This window comes from Lepidochelys kempii, chromosome 1 (assembly GCF_965140285.1).
Source record: "Lepidochelys kempii isolate rLepKem1 chromosome 1, rLepKem1.hap1, whole genome shotgun sequence".
Taxonomy (NCBI): domain Eukaryota; kingdom Metazoa; phylum Chordata; order Testudines; family Cheloniidae; genus Lepidochelys; species Lepidochelys kempii.
The window spans coordinates 137243241-137261919 of NC_136380.1; the positions used below are offsets into that span (position 1 = coordinate 137243241).

At 43.4% G+C, this 18679-nt stretch overlaps 2 protein-coding genes across 8 annotated transcripts in view; one reads left to right on the forward strand and one right to left on the reverse strand.

Moving 5' to 3' along the window:
• The window catches only part of FANCB (FA complementation group B), a 28454-nt gene extending 26214 nt beyond the window's left edge, over nucleotides 1-2240 (reverse strand). Inside the window, exon 1 of one of the 4 annotated variants that reach the window (XM_073355578.2) lies at nucleotides 2213-2240. The gene's annotated coding sequence lies outside the window, so the exon portion shown is untranslated. Of the gene's footprint in view, nucleotides 1-1317; nucleotides 2187-2212 lie in introns of those variants that run through there. The other 3 variants (XM_073355627.2, XM_073355617.2, XM_073355588.2) reach the window with 3 other exon arrangements.
• Nucleotides 2241-2459: 219 nt separating this feature from the next.
• The window catches only part of MOSPD2 (motile sperm domain containing 2), a 62420-nt gene continuing 46200 nt past the window's right edge, over nucleotides 2460-18679 (forward strand). Inside the window, exons 1-2 of one of the 4 annotated variants that reach the window (XM_073355640.2) lie at nucleotides 2460-2562; nucleotides 2867-2930. In XM_073355640.2, the coding sequence (XP_073211741.1) occupies nucleotides 2554-2562; nucleotides 2867-2930 (73 nt within the window). In that variant the 5' untranslated portion in view covers nucleotides 2460-2553. Of the gene's footprint in view, nucleotides 2563-2866; nucleotides 2931-3123; nucleotides 3150-18679 lie in introns of those variants that run through there. The other 3 variants (XM_073355649.2, XM_073355651.2, XM_073355660.2) reach the window with 3 other exon arrangements.

Sequence of the window (18679 nt, forward strand, 5' to 3'; positions counted from 1 at the left end):
AGTAATTTGCTACTCTGCATTAGTACACGTACTAGTAACTTGTTATACCCATCCAATGAACACAAGTTAACGTTACCACAGGAACGAGCAAGTCATTTAACCACTCAGTAAACCAGTTCCCCATCTGGAATAGTAAAACAGGAACAGTAGTAATTCCCTACTTCACATCAGTGTTGTGAAGATAAATACATTAATGATTGTGACAGTCAAATATAATAGTAATGGAAACTATTTAAATACCCAAGATTTATAAATAGTCTGCAAAAGTGAGGTTCCTAATTTATATAGATTCTTATAACATCCTCATCACTGTATTATGTGTGTGTGCCATTTCCTATTTTTCAAATTCAGTGCATCTAAAGACCCAGAACTTGGAACTAATTCACATGGGGGGACCCATGTGTTGAAATGGTACCTTTCTGTGCAGAGCAAGGTGCAAGATAAGCCTTAAGGTTGTGTCAAAATAGGTTTTTCCAAGTAACACACTTTGCAGAAATAGTATTTTCATTTAAAAAGCAAGTTCACACCTCTGATAAAATTCCTATCTAGGAATGATCCAAAAGGAAAAGAACTATTGTTCTAGCCATCCAGTGAGGAATCCCCCCATTACCCTACTTACAAAAAATGAGTGTTCTAAACTACATGCAAAATTCGCTGCCGCATATTACAGCATATTTGCATTAAAGCTACAATACTAGTTACATTCTTCTGCTCTGTTTAGTAAAGTGCTTTTTACAGTAGCAGAGATTCATTGAGCAGATAGGAATTGTTCTAGCACCAAAATCTGGAGATAGTCCAAGGTTTTCCATTTATGGCATTGTTTTGTCATGAATTCCAACAGCTCTCCTATTCACTCATACTTTTTGATCAAGATGTAAGATATCAATAAGCTACTTATAACTACATGTATTAACAAAAAGAAAAGGAGTACTTGTGGCACCTTAGAGACTAATCAATTTATTTGAGCATAAGCTTTTGTGAGCTACAGCTCACTTCATCGCTCACGAAAGCTTATGCTCAAATAAATGGGTTAGTCTCTAAGGTGCCACAAGTACTCCTTTTCTTTTTGCAAATACAGACTAACACGGCTGTTACTCTGAAACACGTATTAAGGATGTCTAATTCACAAAAGAGAAAAACTTTACTAACTTGTACACTTTATATTGAAAAGTAGCTCTCTGCATACCAAACCAGTCTTCAATTCACCAAGCTGAACCTAATGAAATATAGCTGCAGCCTGCATACAGGAATTACCAATTGAGTGGTTGCCACTGGCACCATCAATGTGGAGAGAAATGCAAGTTGCAAGTGACTTACCAGGTGATGTGTATAGTTTACAACTCTGAATGTGGGCGGAATACCTAGAGTCTCTATTCAGTCTGATAGTTCAGCTATCAACTAGATCAGTGGTTCTCAAACTTTTTTACTGGTGGCCCCTTTCACATAGTAAGCCTCTGAGTGCGAGGCCCCTTATAAATTAAAAACACTCTTTTACATATTTAACACCATTATAAATGCTGGAGCCAGAGCCGGGTTGGGGTGGAGGCTGACAGCTCGTGACCCCCCCCCCCCGCCCCATGTAATAACCCGGCGACCCCTTGAGGGGTCCCGACCCCCAGTCTGAGAACCCCTGAACTAGGTAAACGCTTATAAGCCAGGAGAGCCCGACTCCCGAGCTAGAGAAGCGTGGGCAGCCACCTTCCCCAATCTGCCCCCTCCCGAAGCACTTTCGTGAAGTCGTTCCCTGAGATCCGTATTAATTAAACGCTAAAAGTAAACCTCAGCCCAACCCTCAGGGGTCGCTGTCCACTTCGGGGGGTCCCCCTCAAGGCGGCGCAGCCCACACCTGAAGTCAGCGCTCTTGACATCGCCAATCCCGCACGCCCAGGTCGGGGCACCAGCCATCTGCCCCAGGGGGGCGGCCCAGTGCGTGCCCCCGGGGCGGGGGCCGTTACGGGCAAGCCCCGCCGGGCGGCGCGCGGATGGTGCTGCAGGGGCGGGGGCGGCCGCGGCGCGCGCGCGCGGTGCCCGTTCCCAGGCAGCGGCGCCGGGGCCCGTTACACAGGCACGAACCTCCCGTCCCCGCAGCTTCGCTAACCGCGCCCCGGCCCCGGCCCCGCCGCGCTCAAGGGCAAAGGGCCGCAGACCGCGCGCCAGGCCGGAGAAGGGGTGGGGGGCAGCGCTCGGGGCCCCCCGCCCCACGCGACCTTACCTGTCCCGCGCGCGCGGACACCGCCCCGCAAAGCATTGTGGGAGAGGAAACTCTCCCGGCAAGGCTGGAGAGGAGGAGAGAGGCAAGACATGACGGGCGGGCGCGGGGCGGGGCTTTGGGAGGCGCGGGGCGGGGCTCGCTCCCGGGCGGGCGTCATTGGGGCGGACGGCGGCGGGCTGATTGACTTGTTGGGGGCAGTTCCGGGAAGCGCGCGGCGTCAGTTGGCGCTCCCTAGCCCCCCCTCCCTCCCTCCCTCCCGTCACGCGCTTCTCCTCCGCCCCCGCCCCGCCCTGCTGCCTTGTCACCTGCTGGTGCAGGGTCCGCAGAGCCTCAGCGGGACCATGGCCGGCGTGAGTAGTTGCGCGAGAGCGAGGCGGTCGGTGATTTCTCCCACGCACCCCCCCCGAGAGCCGCGTCTCTGCCCCTCCCCCCTGCTGCGGAGCCCGGGGAGGGGGGAACGAGGGGGTCCAAACTTGCGGGGGGGGACGACTGGGGGGGTCGGGGACAGTGGCGGGGGAGGGGGACCATTGGAGGGCATGTGGGTTGGAGGACACAAAGGAGTGGGGCGGGGGGCACTGGCGGAGAGGGGGATACCTGGGAAAGGGGTGCGGGGGAGGGGGTGTCTCATACAGGGTTTATCCTCTTGTGTCTCAGCAGCAGGACAAGGCTGCCTTAATTAGCGAAACCAGACGGCGCTTTGAGACTGAATATCTGCAAGGTTGGTACCACGGTGGTGGGGATGTCCATCCGTTTTAGGGTTTCCTGTGCTGTCCATCCCCAGCTGCAATGCTGGGGGAATGTTAGGACAAGTGTTTCTTCGCACAGATTGCACATCACACGGTTTGCTCAACCCTTAGTTATTTTGTAATTCTTGTGTCATTTTGCCATTCTCTTTTCCCCATGCACCCAAGTGAATTGATGTCTTGCCCTTTTTCAGGTGAGTTGACATGCAGAGCCCTTCATTTCTAGATCATGGGGTCTAACACGTATCCATGCTGTACACACTTGGTAGTTTCTGTGAAATGAGTTGCTCCTGTTTGTTCCATTTTCTACTACTCAGGTGACTGCATCATAAATCATCACTGTAATTAGTTCGCTTCTAGTTGGCAGTGTTAGAGAGGAGGCCAAGGATAAAATGGACATAGTGCTGATTCACTTTGATTCCTATTATTATTATTATTATTATTATTTATATTACACTAGGACCTAAAAGCCCTAGTCATGAACCAAGACCCCATTGTCCTATGCACTGTATAAAAAGACAGTCCCTGCCCCAAAGAGCTTGCACTGTTAGTATAAGACCAGAGACAATAGATGACCTAAAAGAGGTCTCTTTGTCTGTGTTGATTTCCCCATGTCTACGCTGGGAAAATACATAGGGTGACAGCACCTTAATTAACACAACGTCAAACAACTTCATTTAGTATTTAGCATTGTGGTATTAGAAAACTTTTTAGTTTTCTAACACAGCCAGTGTAAACGTACTCTAACACAGTGCTTCTCAACCGATTTACCATTGTGGGCTTCGTATGCAGCTCTCTATGTGTTACGTGGGCCGGCACATTCACACCATATATATGCTACCTGTATGTCCCTGAGGATGCCACATGGATCTCAGCTGTGTGCTGATTGGGCCACAAGCAGCCTGTGGGTTGAGAACCACTGCTTTAACATGATCTCAAACGTGATTTGGGGCATTCAGTGTAGATAATATCTCTCCCCTTTCTTCTTAGGAATTGTAATGTAAATCATGAATATAAGAACCCAGCAGCATAAGAACTATGATACTGTGTCAGACCAGTGGTCTGTTTAGTCCAGTATCCTGTCTCCAACAATGGCTAGAACCAGAGCTACAGGGGGTGTGTACAGAATAGGGCAGTTGAAATGATCCACCTGTTTTCCCCTTCCCACTCCCCCCTGGCTTCTGGTAGAGGTTTAGGTTGTCCCGAGCTTGGGGTTGCATTCCCAGCCATCATAGCTAGTAGCCACTGGTGAATCTATCCTCCATGAACTTATTTAGTTTTTTTTTTTTTTAACCTAGTTATACTTTTGACCATCACAACATTCCATAGCACTGAGTTCTAGAAGTTAATTTTGCAAAAAAGTACTTCCTCTTGTTTGTATTAAACCTGATGCCTGTTAACAAAAACCAGCTGCCACCCAGTGAAATTTTGTGGGAAAGAGTAAATAATATTTCTCTGTTCACTTTTTCTACACCATTCCTGATTTTGTAGACATTTTATCATATCCTTTTTAGTTGTGTTTTCTCTAAGGTGAACAGTGCTAATCTTTTTAGTCTTGCCTTTTATGGAATCTGTTCCATACCCTTCATCTTTGTTGCCCTTCTTGGAACCTGTTCCGGTTACGTTCTATACTTCCTGAGATAGGGCAGCCAGAAGTATTCAAGGTGTCGGTACACCATGGATTTATATAGGGGCATTATGCTATTTTCAGTGTTCTTTACTATCCCTTCACTAATAGTTTCTAACATTCTGTTGGCCTTTTTGACTGCTGTTGCACATTGAGCTGAAGTTTTCAGAGAACTACCTACAAGTGATTCCAGTATCTCTTCCGTGTATATGTGGAATTAATTGTGTTAGTTGTACACCCTGGACTCTTAATATAGGCCTCAAACCTGCAAATGCACACGTGCTTTAACTTTACACCCATGAGTAGTCCTATTGAAGTTAAATGTGAATAAGTGTTTGTGGGGTTTGGGCTATAATAAGAATTCTTGTGACTTGATAGTGAGCGCTTATTGTGATTTCTGTGCTGTTCTGTTTTAAAAAAACAAAACAAAAACCTTGAATGCTGCATAATTGGACTCAAATTTAAATTTGGGGCACATTAATCTTGATTTTTTTTTTTTGTTACAGTAGAACAGACAGGGACAGCTATGGTTAAGTTTGTATAATGGCCAGCATTCAAACTCCCTATTTTCAGTAATTATGAAAGATTGTAACTTTCATCTTTTGGGGCTGCAATATTTTAGGCTTTGCCTGAAGGTGAATTTTTCTTTACTAGTTTGGGAAGGTGGGAGAGAGGGTGCTGTCACTGAGCTCAGTGAGTTTTGAGTTCAGGGGGACTGGAGGGTGGATATACTTTTCCCACTATAAAAAGGAAATAAATTGCCACTTTTTTAACAGCCCAAGCAGCTACAGTTCTTGTAATGAAAAATTGAACTTTGTCATGAAAATATTCCTGATTAAAGAGCAGAACTTCTGAATTTCTAATGTTATCTTTTCAGCCAACAGCTCTCATTAATAGATTATATTTTATTTGGTAAAACCTCTGTATATGTACCTTCAGTATATTTTTCTCCGCACAACTGTTTTAACTAGGCACCTGTGCATAGTCAACCTTCCTTAGCTACAAGTTTTGTGAATTTGTTTAAAAAACAAAACCAAACACAAAGTTTTTGTCCCACTCATCTCGTATTCAGAAATGTCTTTGCCTTTCTCTGGTCAAAGAGAAATTATATTACTGCTTGAGTGCTGATAGAATTATTAAAATATATACCGTGGAGCAGAGAACTTACTGTACCATATGAAATCTCTACATAAGTAAAGATGACCTTGACAATTCCATAACAGAACTGTGAGACATTGGGGTTCATTTTTGGATTATAAAGCCTCTTGAATATGGTCCTTTTCAGACCGGAAACAATTCCTTCCCCCATATTAGTATCAGGGAAGGAGGATTACTCTTTATCAGTGTGATTTTTATCATGAGACCATAGCCATGTAATGATGGTCTTGGGTGGTTATCTAATGCTGCTTGGTTCTTATACAATCTCTGTTGAGAAGTAGTATCTTCTTGGAATAGTGAGCAGCCTCCCTGATCATAGCTAGATAAGTCTGTGGAATTTCCATTGGCTATTAGCCACAAAAGCTGTGTTGGGCTGACTAAAACCCTTAAAGAAGAAGCTTATACCATTGCTACTGGAATACAAACAGTTGTTAAAACTTCTTGGAATTGCTATAGAAATATCTTTTCCATAAATGCTTTTTCTGATCATGTTCCAGAGATTTTTTTTCTTTAGTTCTATTTTTTTCATGAAAGTAGGATTATGATTTCTTCAGTTAACTTGCCTTGAGGTTGTAGTTCTTTGTTTGTGGCATCATGATCCTTCATACAGTAATCAATTGCAATGCGAAAAAATGAGAATTTTGGCTTCAGTGGGGAACAATCAGCAGAACCAGACAAGCTGTTAAGAACATAGTACATGTTATACTTAATTTTCCTCTTCTCCTTATCTGAGAAAATGTGAGGAACTCTGAGTCAGATACACCTTTGAACACCTGAAACAAAAATGGACTGCTCTGTTGTAAAGGAAGAAAACACTGCTTGATATCCAGTTCTGTTAACCTGTCTTAAATTTGGGCCCCAGCACTGAAGGAGATAGCTTGAGAGATGTGGGCTGCTGCTGTGTTCAGAGAGTCCACTAAACTTGCTTGTAGTATTATATTTGAGTATGAGAGAACTGCCGCTTCCACTGTTTTGCCTCTTTATTTAATTACGCAAGGAAGTCAGTGTCTGTGATTATACTGGGGAGAGTTTTTTGCCCCATAACAGAAAGGTACCATACCATAATGCAGAATTCATGATCTCTGGGTTGCCTCAGCAGAGAAAGCATACTAAAACTGAGGTGTCAGTGTCACGATCACGTTTACTAATGTTGTAATGTGATGTTATATTGTTGTAGTGTTGTTTTTTTGTTGATATGAAAAGTTGGAGAGCCTTTGAAATATTCGTTTAGTGAAAACTCTTAAGCCTATTGGCTGCCATTCAAGCTTTTTTCACATTCCATAAAAAAAAGAGTAAATTAAAAATATATATTCCTTGTCTGCTTACCTTTAAAGAAATTTGAATATGAAATGTAACCTGTTTTAACTGGTACATCTAACTACAAAGACTAAGGCCAGGTCTATACTACCACTTACTTTGGTATAACTTACATGGCTCTCGGGTGTGAAAAAGGCCACCCCCCTGAGTGACACAAGTGACATCGACCTAAATGCCGATGTGGGCAGTGCTATGTTGGTGGTATAGTTCCCACCGACACAGCTACTGCTTCTTGTGGAGGTGGATTCATTATGCTGATGGGAGAGCGCTCGCCCATTGGCATAGAGTGTTGTCACCAGACGTGCTACCATGCACAGCTGCATCGGTGAAGCCACGCCCATGTAATACTTCTAGTGTAGACTAGCCCTTCATTGCATAGTTTTTGAACCATCTTAAATCTAAAGAATAATCAGAGAGAGTATACTGCTGTGTTGATAATTTGCAGTGTAGGACTTAGGAATCAAATTCACCATTTGAGAAGTTTTTATAAGGCTGGTTCATCTATGTGGTTAAAGTAACCAGCTGTTTAATAACCAGCTATAGTTTGAGAAACAATACAAAACTTAAGGCATCATATAAATATAGGATAATTTCACAGTCTAATTTCCCAAAAACTTACATGAGGGTACTTGCATGAGAGTGCCTCTTTGTCCATGTCCCTTGAAGCAATTTGGAAGGAAGATTAGGCAAACCTGAGGTATCTGATCTGGAAAACATATGTTTTCATGTTCACTATGATCTGAGTTTTTCTTAGTTTCTGAGTTTCTGAGTTTTTCATTGATATATTTTTAAAAATGTATTTTCTGTCTTCATTGTTTGAGTTAAAGGAAACAGCCTGTGCCTATGAACAAAAATCATATTTTCTAGTATCAAAATGCTCTGTATCTGAATATTGGAAATATGCTTTTAAAAGTTCATTTTGCTCAGCTTGAAGGATTAGTGGCTGCTAGCTGAGCAGTACTGATATGCAAGATTTTGGCAGTGCAGGCTGGTCCATGCGGGGGGGGGGGGGATCTTTTTTGGAAAGAGCCGTTAACATAAGTGGTTGGGGTGGTGAGACAGAAACAATGAAAACAAGATTATTTGCCGGTAGTGACTGGTAATAGCAGCATCTGTCAATCAGTCTTACTTTTTCCTTCTTTTTCTTTGCTAATACTTTTCACTGCTTAGGAAATTTCCACAACTGGGCTTATGGCCTTGTGTTGCTACTGTTGCAGTGTTCCTTTCCTCAATGTAAGTAGTGTGATCCTGAAAGAATACTACTAATTGTTTTAATAGTAGCTTAATCATTCCCCATGCAAAGTCTCTAGTAATAAATAAGGGAAGGGAATTGAAGAAAACATATTAAATATATGTAATAATATTTGAATTATCAATTCATGTTTTTCCTTAGGCATCAGTGCATTTTCAAATACAATTTTGTAAACAGTTTCTTAGATTTTTCCCGTATGTAGTTCTCTTGGTACACAGAACTCATTTCAAATGTAAGTTTTGTTCCTGTCCTCATTTAAGGCAAGGACAAATCTGTAGTTGTCTTTAATATGAGTAGGATCAGACCCTCCATGTTTTGAATTCTGTGTGCTGAGAGAACCATGATTTACATATATGGGAAGGGCTCACAGAGGCTTGTGCTGTGACTAGTTTTTTAAAAAAACAGCACAACACTTCTTAAAGGTAAATGTGTTGCTTGCCTGTTCATGTCTGTTTAGGTTCTGAAAAACATGTTTTTCCAGGCTCTGGCTCTGACTCCAGACTCTGACAGCTGAGAAATGATATATTTACATTTGTATCAGTGCAGATAATGAAAGAATAAGACCTTGTCTACACTGCGAAGTTTTGTCATCAAAAGCTGCATTTTGCTGACAAAATAGGGGAGGTGTATACGCTACAAAGCTGGTTTTGGTGGCAAAACTGCTGTTTTGCTGACAAAACAAAACAGTCTCAATGAGCGGCATAGCTGCTGTTCATTTTTTTCGACATAACTGGCTTCCACCAGTATCCCACAATGCCTGCCTGACCACTCTGCTCACTGTTTTGATCTCTGCTGCCCTACAGGCATCTGCTCCTCCCCTTTCAAAGCTACAGGAAGTATCCAATAGCTGAGTGTGCTGCTCCATTTGGGAACAAAGAGCAAATCATTAAACAGAAATGCTCCTGTTCTGCCCTGCACTAGGAACACTGACTGGGAGTGGGGGGATGGGGAGGGACTGCTGTGCTGCTTTGATGTTCCTCAACAGGGAGAGCTCACAGAGCTGCTCAGGATGCTACTCCCTGCAGCTGAGGAGGCTGTGGGAGAACTCTGGGGGTTTCACAGAACCACAGCCAGGCAGGCACCCAAAGCACCCTGCAGCCAGTTGCACAGTGGCATAGCTACTGCCATGCACTGCTCTGTGTCAATGCAAGAACTGTTAGTGTGGATGCACTCTGCCGACACAAGGAGCTAGTGTGGCTATGCAACAGTGGTTTTGATTAAAGCGGCATAACTTTTGCCAGCAAAACTTTGTAGTGTAGACAAGGCCTAAGAAAGATATACTATTCTAGTCAGTTCTATGACTTTATCTGCTAGATTAAAAAAACCTTCTATCTTCTGTTGTCTTCTCCCATTGCAGATACTTACAGCCTGTGATCAAATCACCACTTAACCTTTCCTCTGATAACCTAAATAGATTGAGCTTCTCAAGTCTCTCACTGTATGGTCTGTTTTCCAGGCCTTAAACCATTTTTGTGCTGCTTCTTCTCTAAACTCTCTACAATTTTTCAACATCCTTCTTAAAGTATGGACACTGGAACTAGACACAATATTCCAGTAGCAGATTCATTGGTACTGTAGTTAAAGGTAATACAGCCTCCTTTTCTTACTCAATATTTACTTGTTTATACATCTAAGGGTTGCATTAGCTCTTTTTGCTACAGCTTCCTACTGGCAGCTCACGTTCATCTGGTTGTCAACCATGATTTCTAAGTTCTCTTTAGAGTCCCCTATCTCATAAGTACGGTTTATATTCTTTATTACAAGTTGTATGACCTTGGCTCACCTGTTAGACCTAAAGGAAGAAAAAACCATCGTACAGAGGCACAGAATATGGCCAAACGTTGCTTCTGGTGCTTTGGGTAAAATAGCACATTTTGTAGCAAATGCAGTTAGAAAAGATATGCTCTAATTCCCCCAAAGTGTGTGAACAAAAGTAGATCTATTCCCATACAAGGCAGAACTTAAAGCAAGAAAGCCAGTGAAACCTAGAAGAAACCCTGGAGGATTCAAAATCCATTCTTCATTCATTGGATCTGTATCCGTTCTTTAACAAAAAACAGAAACCCTCATTGTATCAAAGTCAAGGTCAATCTTTTCAACCTGCAGACGACTACAGAAAGGGCTCTTGGAAATTATTCAACGACTATTCTTTCAGGAACAGGAAATCAGGTTTCAGAAATAAAAACCTGCAACTGTAATATCGTGTCCTGAGTCTTCAGCAAAGCCACACTTGTCAGGCTAGGTTTCAAACTCTCAGCTCAAACCTTTTGGACTTAATCCCTTTTGGGAACTGTTTGTCTCTCCCAATGGCGTGGACTATAATTATTTTGAAAAAGTGGATTTGGAGGTTACAGAAAGCAGTAATTCCATCTAGATCCATTCCATGTAGCTGCTGTGCCTCTTAGGATTTATCGGGGGAAAAGGTATTTTACTCTTCTTGTCAAATCTCCAAAAGAATGAAGGGGATAGTGAGAACTTTGGCCCACTCTAGGTCTGTGAAGATTGAACAAAGTCATTTGAAAGTTGGAGTTAAGAATTGTAACATCAGATCTCATTTCTTAAGTCCTCGGAATTGGTTCTGGCTCTGTACCTCAAGGATGTATAAGTTCTGTTGTCTTGTCAATGACCTTGTTTCAAAGATGGCATGTACGGATCTTGTATGCCTACCTTTTGATATAATTGCTTTCAAGGTTTATCCGGAAAACCAGAAAGACGGAAGCAAAGGTGCAGCTGTTAGCCCCAGTTTGGGGCTGTCAGTATTTATAAACATCCTCAGTCTAACGCTGGAGCTTTCAGTGCCTCTTCCATACAAAAGGGAAGTATTTTACACCTATGCAAAAAGTCCCCACAGTTAGCTTTCTGAATTTCATAACCTTAACAGAGAAAGAGAGAAGTTTTAATGTTTCTTAGAAGTAGTTACTGGTAATTGTACTCCATCTGCTAGGCCGGCAAAATCTGGAGATTTTCTCTGGGCAGACCGCAAGCTGATTGACCTAGCATCTGCTACCTTTCCCAATGTATTAGACTGTCTCCTAACTCCCAAAAAGAGTTTTCATGATGCTGAGAACTAGCATCTCCCACTAAAAGTCAATCAGAGTTCCTGGATGAAATATGTGTCTAAGAGCTAAACGTCAGGCACCCATAATTTGAAACTTTACCAGAGTTTTTAACTAATGTAGTGTCTTAACTTCAATCTAAATCAGACTCAGTTTGCCACTTTCTTCCCTAATGTGTTGGGAGTCTCTAAAGTGCATAATTAAAAGCTAAGTGCTCTCTGCATATTTAATCTGAAAAAACAGTAGTCCTCTAGACTGCAACTTCTGGGGAAGACCAAAGCTTGGATTCTTATCTGCTTGGACTGTCTTGGTAAATTAATATTTTACATGAAAACACATTTTGCTTTGGAGATCATCATAGTTCCTGAGCACCTTAGGGTGCATTCGTATAGAGCCAGAACAATCTTCACAACTTGCCTCAGAAATGTCCCTGTAGTGGATATTTTCAGGGCTGATATTTGGAATACTATCCATGCATTAATATGGTATATAATAGATTTAGACTTTTGTTTGGTGGAGTGGTGTTTAGTCTTCATTTAATCTGATCTTCTTCAGACCCATCATCTTTGTAAAGGTCACTGCAGCAAAAATCTCTGAACTGCAGTTACGGGTAAGTAACCGGTCTCCCTTTTCACTTTTTCGAAGTCATCATCTCTGATAGTAATGACTAATTAATTAAGTGAACATTTAATTTATTGATTAAGGTTTTATAGGCTGTTGCTGGCACTGGGAATATGAAGAGTTTAGAGGTTCTGCTGGAGAAAGACTTTCTCCTGCAGAATCTCCTGGCAAACTGGATGAAACTATAATAAAGAATATTGTCAGACATATAGATGTTGAGGAAGCGTCAACATGGTTTTAGTAAAGGGAAATCATGCCTCACCAATCTACCAGAATTCTTTGAGGGAGTCAACAAGCATGTGGACTAAGGGGATCCAATGGGTATAGCGTATTTAGATTTTCAGAAAACCTTTGACAAGGTCCCTCACCAAAGGCTCTTACACAAAGTAAGCTGCCATGGGATAAGAGGGAAGGTGCTGTCATGGATTGGCAACTGGTTAACAGATAGGAAACAACAGGTAGGTATAAATGGTCAGTTTTCAGAATGGAGAGAGGTAAATAGTGGTGTGTCGTTCCCCCCCCCCTTCTTCCTCCCTCCCCCCCCCCCCGGGTCTGTTCTAGGACCAGTCCTATTCAACATATTCATAAATGATCTGGAAAAAGGGGTAAACAGTGAGGTGACAAAACTTGCAAATGATACAAAATTACTAAAGATAGTTAAGACCCTGGCAGACTGTGAAGAGCTACAAAAAGATCTCTCAGAACTGGGTGACTGGGCAACAAAATGGCAGGTGAAATTTAATGTTGATAAATGCAAAGTAATGCACATTGGAAAGCATAATCCCAACTATACATATAAAATGATGTGGTCTAAATTTGCTGTTACCACTCAAGATCGAGATCTTGGAGTAATTGTGGATAGTTCTCTGAAAACATCCACTCAGCGTGCAGTGGCAGTCAAAAAAGCGAACAGAATGCTGGGAATAATTAAGAAAGGGATATATAATAGGACAGAAAATATCATGTTGCCTCTATATAAATCCATGGTACGCCCACATCTTGATTACTGTGTGCCGATATGGTCACCCCATCTCAAAAAATATATATATTGGAATTGGAAAAGGTTCATAAAAGGGTAACAAAAATAAGGGGTATGGAATGGCTTCCATATGAGGAGATATTAATAAGACTGGGAGTTTTCAGCTTGGAAAAGAGATGGCTAAGGGGAGATATGATTGAGGTCTATAAAATAATGACTGTTGTAGAGAAAGTAGATAAGGAACTGTTGCTTACTTCTTCTCATAACACAAGAACTAGGGGGTCACCAAATAAAATGAATGGGCAGCAGGTTTAAAACAAATAAAAGGAAGTATTTCTTCACACAACACACAGTTTAACCTGTGGAACTCCTTGCCAGAGGATGTTGTGAAGGCCAAGACCATAACAGGGTTCAAAAAAGAACTAGATAAATTCATGGAGGATAGGTCCATCAATGGTTATTAGCCAGGATGGGGAGAAATAGCGTCCCTAACCTCTGTATGCCATCACTTGATGACTACCTCTTCAGTTCAGTCCTTCTGGGCCACATGCAGTGGCCACTGTCGGAAGACAGGATACTGGGCTAGTTGGACCTTGTCAGGATTCAATTTAAATTGTTGGTCAGTAAATCTTGTTTTCATCTGACACAGATACCCATCGTTAGCTGTTGGCCAGCACAGCCTCCGATGCACCTAGCGCCTTCAGGGATCCCAATCTCTGCAGGCCCAAGATGTGGGGAAAGTCCTGGTCCTGGTGAGGCAGAGCAGAGACCTGGGCTAGGACTGTGAGGAGAAGGAAGAAGAGGAGCCCATGGCCAGGATCTTGAGGAGGAAGATGGGCCCCTGGCTGTGGGGGAGGTGATCCTGTTGCTAAATGGCTCCTGCTTGGGGATGTCCCCCATCTCTGGCTGGTGAGTGAGTGAGTAGGTATTGATAGTGGGGCTGCAGGGGGCTCCCTGCACAGCCCCAGGGCCAAAGACAGCAGTGTGGTCTTCCCCCAGCCAGGGGCTGGTGATCCTGGCGTTGTCCCACCAGGATCGCAGTCTTCTCCCATCTTACTTTGTGCCTGCAGGAATACTGTGGGGAACCCCCGTAGTACCCAGTGTCCCAGTCCTGCTCGCTCACTCACTCATGGTTGGGAATGTGGGAGTCATTTTGCAACAGGGTGGCCTCCTCTGCAGCTGTGGTTTGCCCTCCTTTTAGTCCTGGGGTGGTGGGGGTGAGGTGTCTCTGCTCTGCTCTGCCAAGATCTCCGCTTTCTGTGCATCTTGCACCTGCAGGGACTGGATGTCATTAAAGAATTATTTTCTGACCCCTCCCCCGCCTTGATTTCCTGCAACTCTGAAAATTCAAGTAGATAAAAATAAAGTAAACAAAGCCGCATATTTTCAAAACTATTTGAAAATTAAAATAAATAAAAAGTTTATATGATCCATCAAAATACCAAAAACAAATACTGAATTCTTCCAAGCCGTAATATAACTAGGGTACATAGCTTGTCTAGCAAGAATATTTTACAAGTGTGTAATTTATGGTAATTCTCGATGGTTAAACTGTAGAAAATTTTAGTTAAAAGGAGTACCTTCACATTAACAGTAGTGTACTTGATCTTAAATAAAAAGTAAATGTCACAAGACTGAGAATCTCTCCTTATCACTTCAGCAAAAATTTAGAGGAACTTAGTGCATGTGTGAGTTGTACAAATAACCATGCTAAAAAACCATGTTAACCCTTCTCTTTTTTTCTATTTTTTGTCCATTCCACAACATTAGTTATGCATTAGCAGAGTGGACATAGATTAATGGCTACTTGAGACATTCAGCAAATATTAATCAATTTATTTGTTTCATAATTTTGCAGATAACTTCAGGGTTCAACAAATCATCTTTTGTTGTGTACTTGTTACCTCCATTTCACCCCTCACTCTAGTATTCCTAATTTTTATTGATTAGATACCTTTCTAATAGGCTTAGGGCCAAATTCTATTTTAGGGTATGTACACAAAGTAATCACTGAGTTAAATGGAAATATGTGCAAATAGAACCTTTATGCCACACTACATCATTACTGGTGGAACTGCCTACTGTTAAGGTTGCACAGCACTTCCTATTATAAAAATAATATATGATTGTATAATTAAAGGCTCTATCATAATGGATACAGACAATGGAGCCAAATTAAGGTTGCACAGGCAGCCTTAATTCTGGCATTTCCTAACTTTTGAGTGCTTGATTTTGCAATCTTAATAAAGTTCTTTTGACGTAGTGTTTCTGATTTTTGTGTGTGTGTAATAGATATATTTTATATGCATTTATATATACTCATCAATATCTACTTATAAAGATATCAGCCAGCACAATGGTAAAATATCATAATTTTGAACTCTCAATTTAGCAAAAATTAAACATGGTGTGTTCGGTCTTCAAATCCATATGTGGAGTCTATGTAGTAACAGAAACCATCCTGGATCATCTAATAAGTTCTACTATTTTCCAATATATGTTTTCTCTTTTTTTTACCTTCAGTGATCTCAATGGTAGGCTGTTTCAGTTGCTTGCTGCGGAAATAGCGAGCAGTTTTTCCCTCTTCCAATAATTGAGGTTTAACAAAAGTATTTGAGAAAGGAAAAACTTGTTTTTAGGTATAATCATATATAGCAGTAGTTTCAGAGAGCAAAACCACATAAGAAATCAATATAAAATCTATAAGCAGCAAAGAGAAATTAAAAAGTTTTTCAGTACACAGTAAAGAGGGATGCTCAGAAATCTTTCAAAACCTGCAGAAATATATTTTCTCTATTTTTGTCACATGCCCTTATTCTAAGCACTGTATCACTGTGCGCTTGCATGTGTGTATATATATGTATTATTATGGGGGGTGTGTGTGTGTGTGTGTATGTGTGTGTATATATATATATATATATATATATAATATATATGTACGTGGGTGGTATATATATGTATTATTATGGAGAGTCTGAGACTAACCAGGGTGCGTGCATGCTCATATATATAATAAAAATAATTAGACACAGTCACTACATCCAAACAACTAGCAATCTATAAAGACAAAAAAATTTGAAGGGTATGGGAAAGTATCCAGATAATGTGCTTTAACCTTATTGTCAGCCACTGTTGTAATTTTTTTAACTTTTTGTTGTGAGGTGCAATTCAATGTTACAAAGTACATTTTCTTTACTACTTTCATTTTATACCATTTTTATGGAAGTCAGCATTGATCTAAAAACTGAACCTTCTCATCCGAAGAAGTCAATAACAATACCCCCATGTCATTTTCAAAGGTAGTTATCTAAAGTTAAGCAACAAAACCCATAATTAGGCACCTAAATCAATAACCTGATTTTCATAGGTATGGAACCCTCCAGTTCCCATTTGACCTTAAAATAATTCCAATAAAATGTCTACCAGTTTGTGGTTTCTCGTGTAGGAAGGCTTGTGCTGTTTTTTGTAATCTAAACCAAAAATTAGATATAATGGGAAAATAATATCAATGTATAACCAATAGGCACTGTGAAATGTGTTTTGAGATGTAACACTTAATTTTGTTTAATATGATGGCATAGAGCACAGCTGGGAATGGTAGCCCAGGCCAATGGGGGCTGTGGCAAACGGCGGCCAGCACATCCCTCAGCCCACGCCGCTTCCCGCAGCCCCCATTGGTATGGAACTGTGAACTGTGGCCAGTGGGAGCTGCAAACACCCAAACCTGTGGACGCTGCAGGTAAACAAACTCCTGGCCTGCCAGCGAATTTCCCTGGTGGGCTGCGTGCCAAAGGTTGCCGATTCCTGTTCTAGATTAAGGGTGCGGAGGCAGTGCATGGTAGTGTGGCTTGACCTGGCTAATGCCTTTGGGTCCATACCCCACCACCACATCTTTGCCATGCTCCAGGAGTTTGGGATGCCAGAGAACTTTGTGTGATCCGAGAGGTGTACGAGGGATGCAGCACCACCATTTGCTCGGTCGAAGGGGAGACCGCTGAGATCCGGAGCAGAGTTAAGCAGGGCTGTCCCCTCAGCCCCATCATCTTTAACCTCACCATGGAGCCGTTGCCACGAGGGATCTCCAATGGCACAGATGGCTTCAACCTCCACAGTGAGAGGGTGAGCGTCCTGGCTTACGCGGATGACCTGGTTCTGACCGCGGATGACCCAGAGAACCTCCAACGTATGCTAGATGTCGCCAGTCGAGCTGCCGATAGGATGGGGCTCTGCTTCAATGCAAAGAAGTGCGCAATTCTCCACAATGACGGCAGCAAAAGGGGCTCGGTGCAGATGACAGGGTTCCAGATCCAGGGTGAGCCTGTCATCCCCCTGGCAGAAGGGCAGGCGTACCAGCACGCTGGTGGATTTCCGTGTCCGGCAGACACCCGAGGACATCATCCAGGAGATCTTGCAGGATGCCGCCAAGATCGACGCCTCCCTGCTAGCACCGTGGCAGAAGATAAACGCCCTGAACACCTTCCTGATCCCCTGCATCTCATTCGTCCTAAGGGGATCCGCCATGGTGAAGGTACCCCTCAATAAGGCAGACAAGATCGTCTGGCAGCTGGTGAAGAACTGGCTGTTCCTTCCCCAGAGAGCCAGCAATGAGCTGGTCTACATCGCCCACAGGCATGGCGGTGCCAATGTCCCCAGCATGGGTGACCTGTGTGACCTCGTGGTGATCACCCACGCCTTATGCCTGCTGACATGTCCCAATACCATGGTAAGGAACATCGCAGCAAACGCCCTTCATGACACAACAAAGAAGCGGATTGGCAGAGCTCCCTCCAACCAAGACACCGCCACCTTCCTGAGCAGTTCCCTGGATGGCGAATTTGGACGGGACGGGCTCAACATCGCTTCACTGTGGTCCCGCACTCGCAATGCCATGTGTTGCCTGGAAAAGTGCATCGGCTGCTGCTGGGAGTGGTGCGAGGAGCGCTAGGAGCTGGGAGTCCTGGTGCCGCAGATCAGGTCCGACGACAACACCATTATCACCCCGAGCACCAGGGGTATGCTGGAGGGGACCCTGAAGGCAGCCATCCACTCACTGTACATGGAAACCCTGAAGCATAAACCGGACCAGGGTAAAGCCTTCGAATTGACCAGCAAGTGGGACGCCAGCAACCACTTCCTCGCCGGGGGCGGCTTCACCCGTTTCACCAACTGGCGGTTCGTCCACCGTGCCCGGCTCAACTGCGTCCCACTTGACGGAGCCATCCGCCACGGGAACCGAGACAAGCGTTGCAGGAAGTGTGGCTACTCCAATGAGACCCTGCTCCACGTCCTGTGCAGCTGCAAGCCCCACTCCAGAGCCTGGCAGCTGCACCACAACAACGCCATCCAGAACCGCCTGGTGAAAGCCATCGCACCGCACCTGGGGGAGGTCGCCGCGAACTGCGCCATCCCCGGTACTGACAGCCAGTTGCGACCTGACGTGGTAGTCACCAATGAGGCCCAGAAAAAGATCATTTTCGTCGACGTCATGGTCTCCTTTGAGAACAGGACCCTGGCCTTCTGCAAAGCCTGAGCTCGTAAGCTGGAAAAATACGTTCCCCTGGCTGACACCCTGAGAGTGAAGGGCTACGAGGTGCAGATGGATGCCCTGATCGTCGGAGCCTTGGGCGCTTAGGACCCCTGCAACGTGCGTGTGCTGCAGACCTGTGGGATCGGTCGACGCTACGCATGGCTCATGCGGTGACTCATGCTCTCGG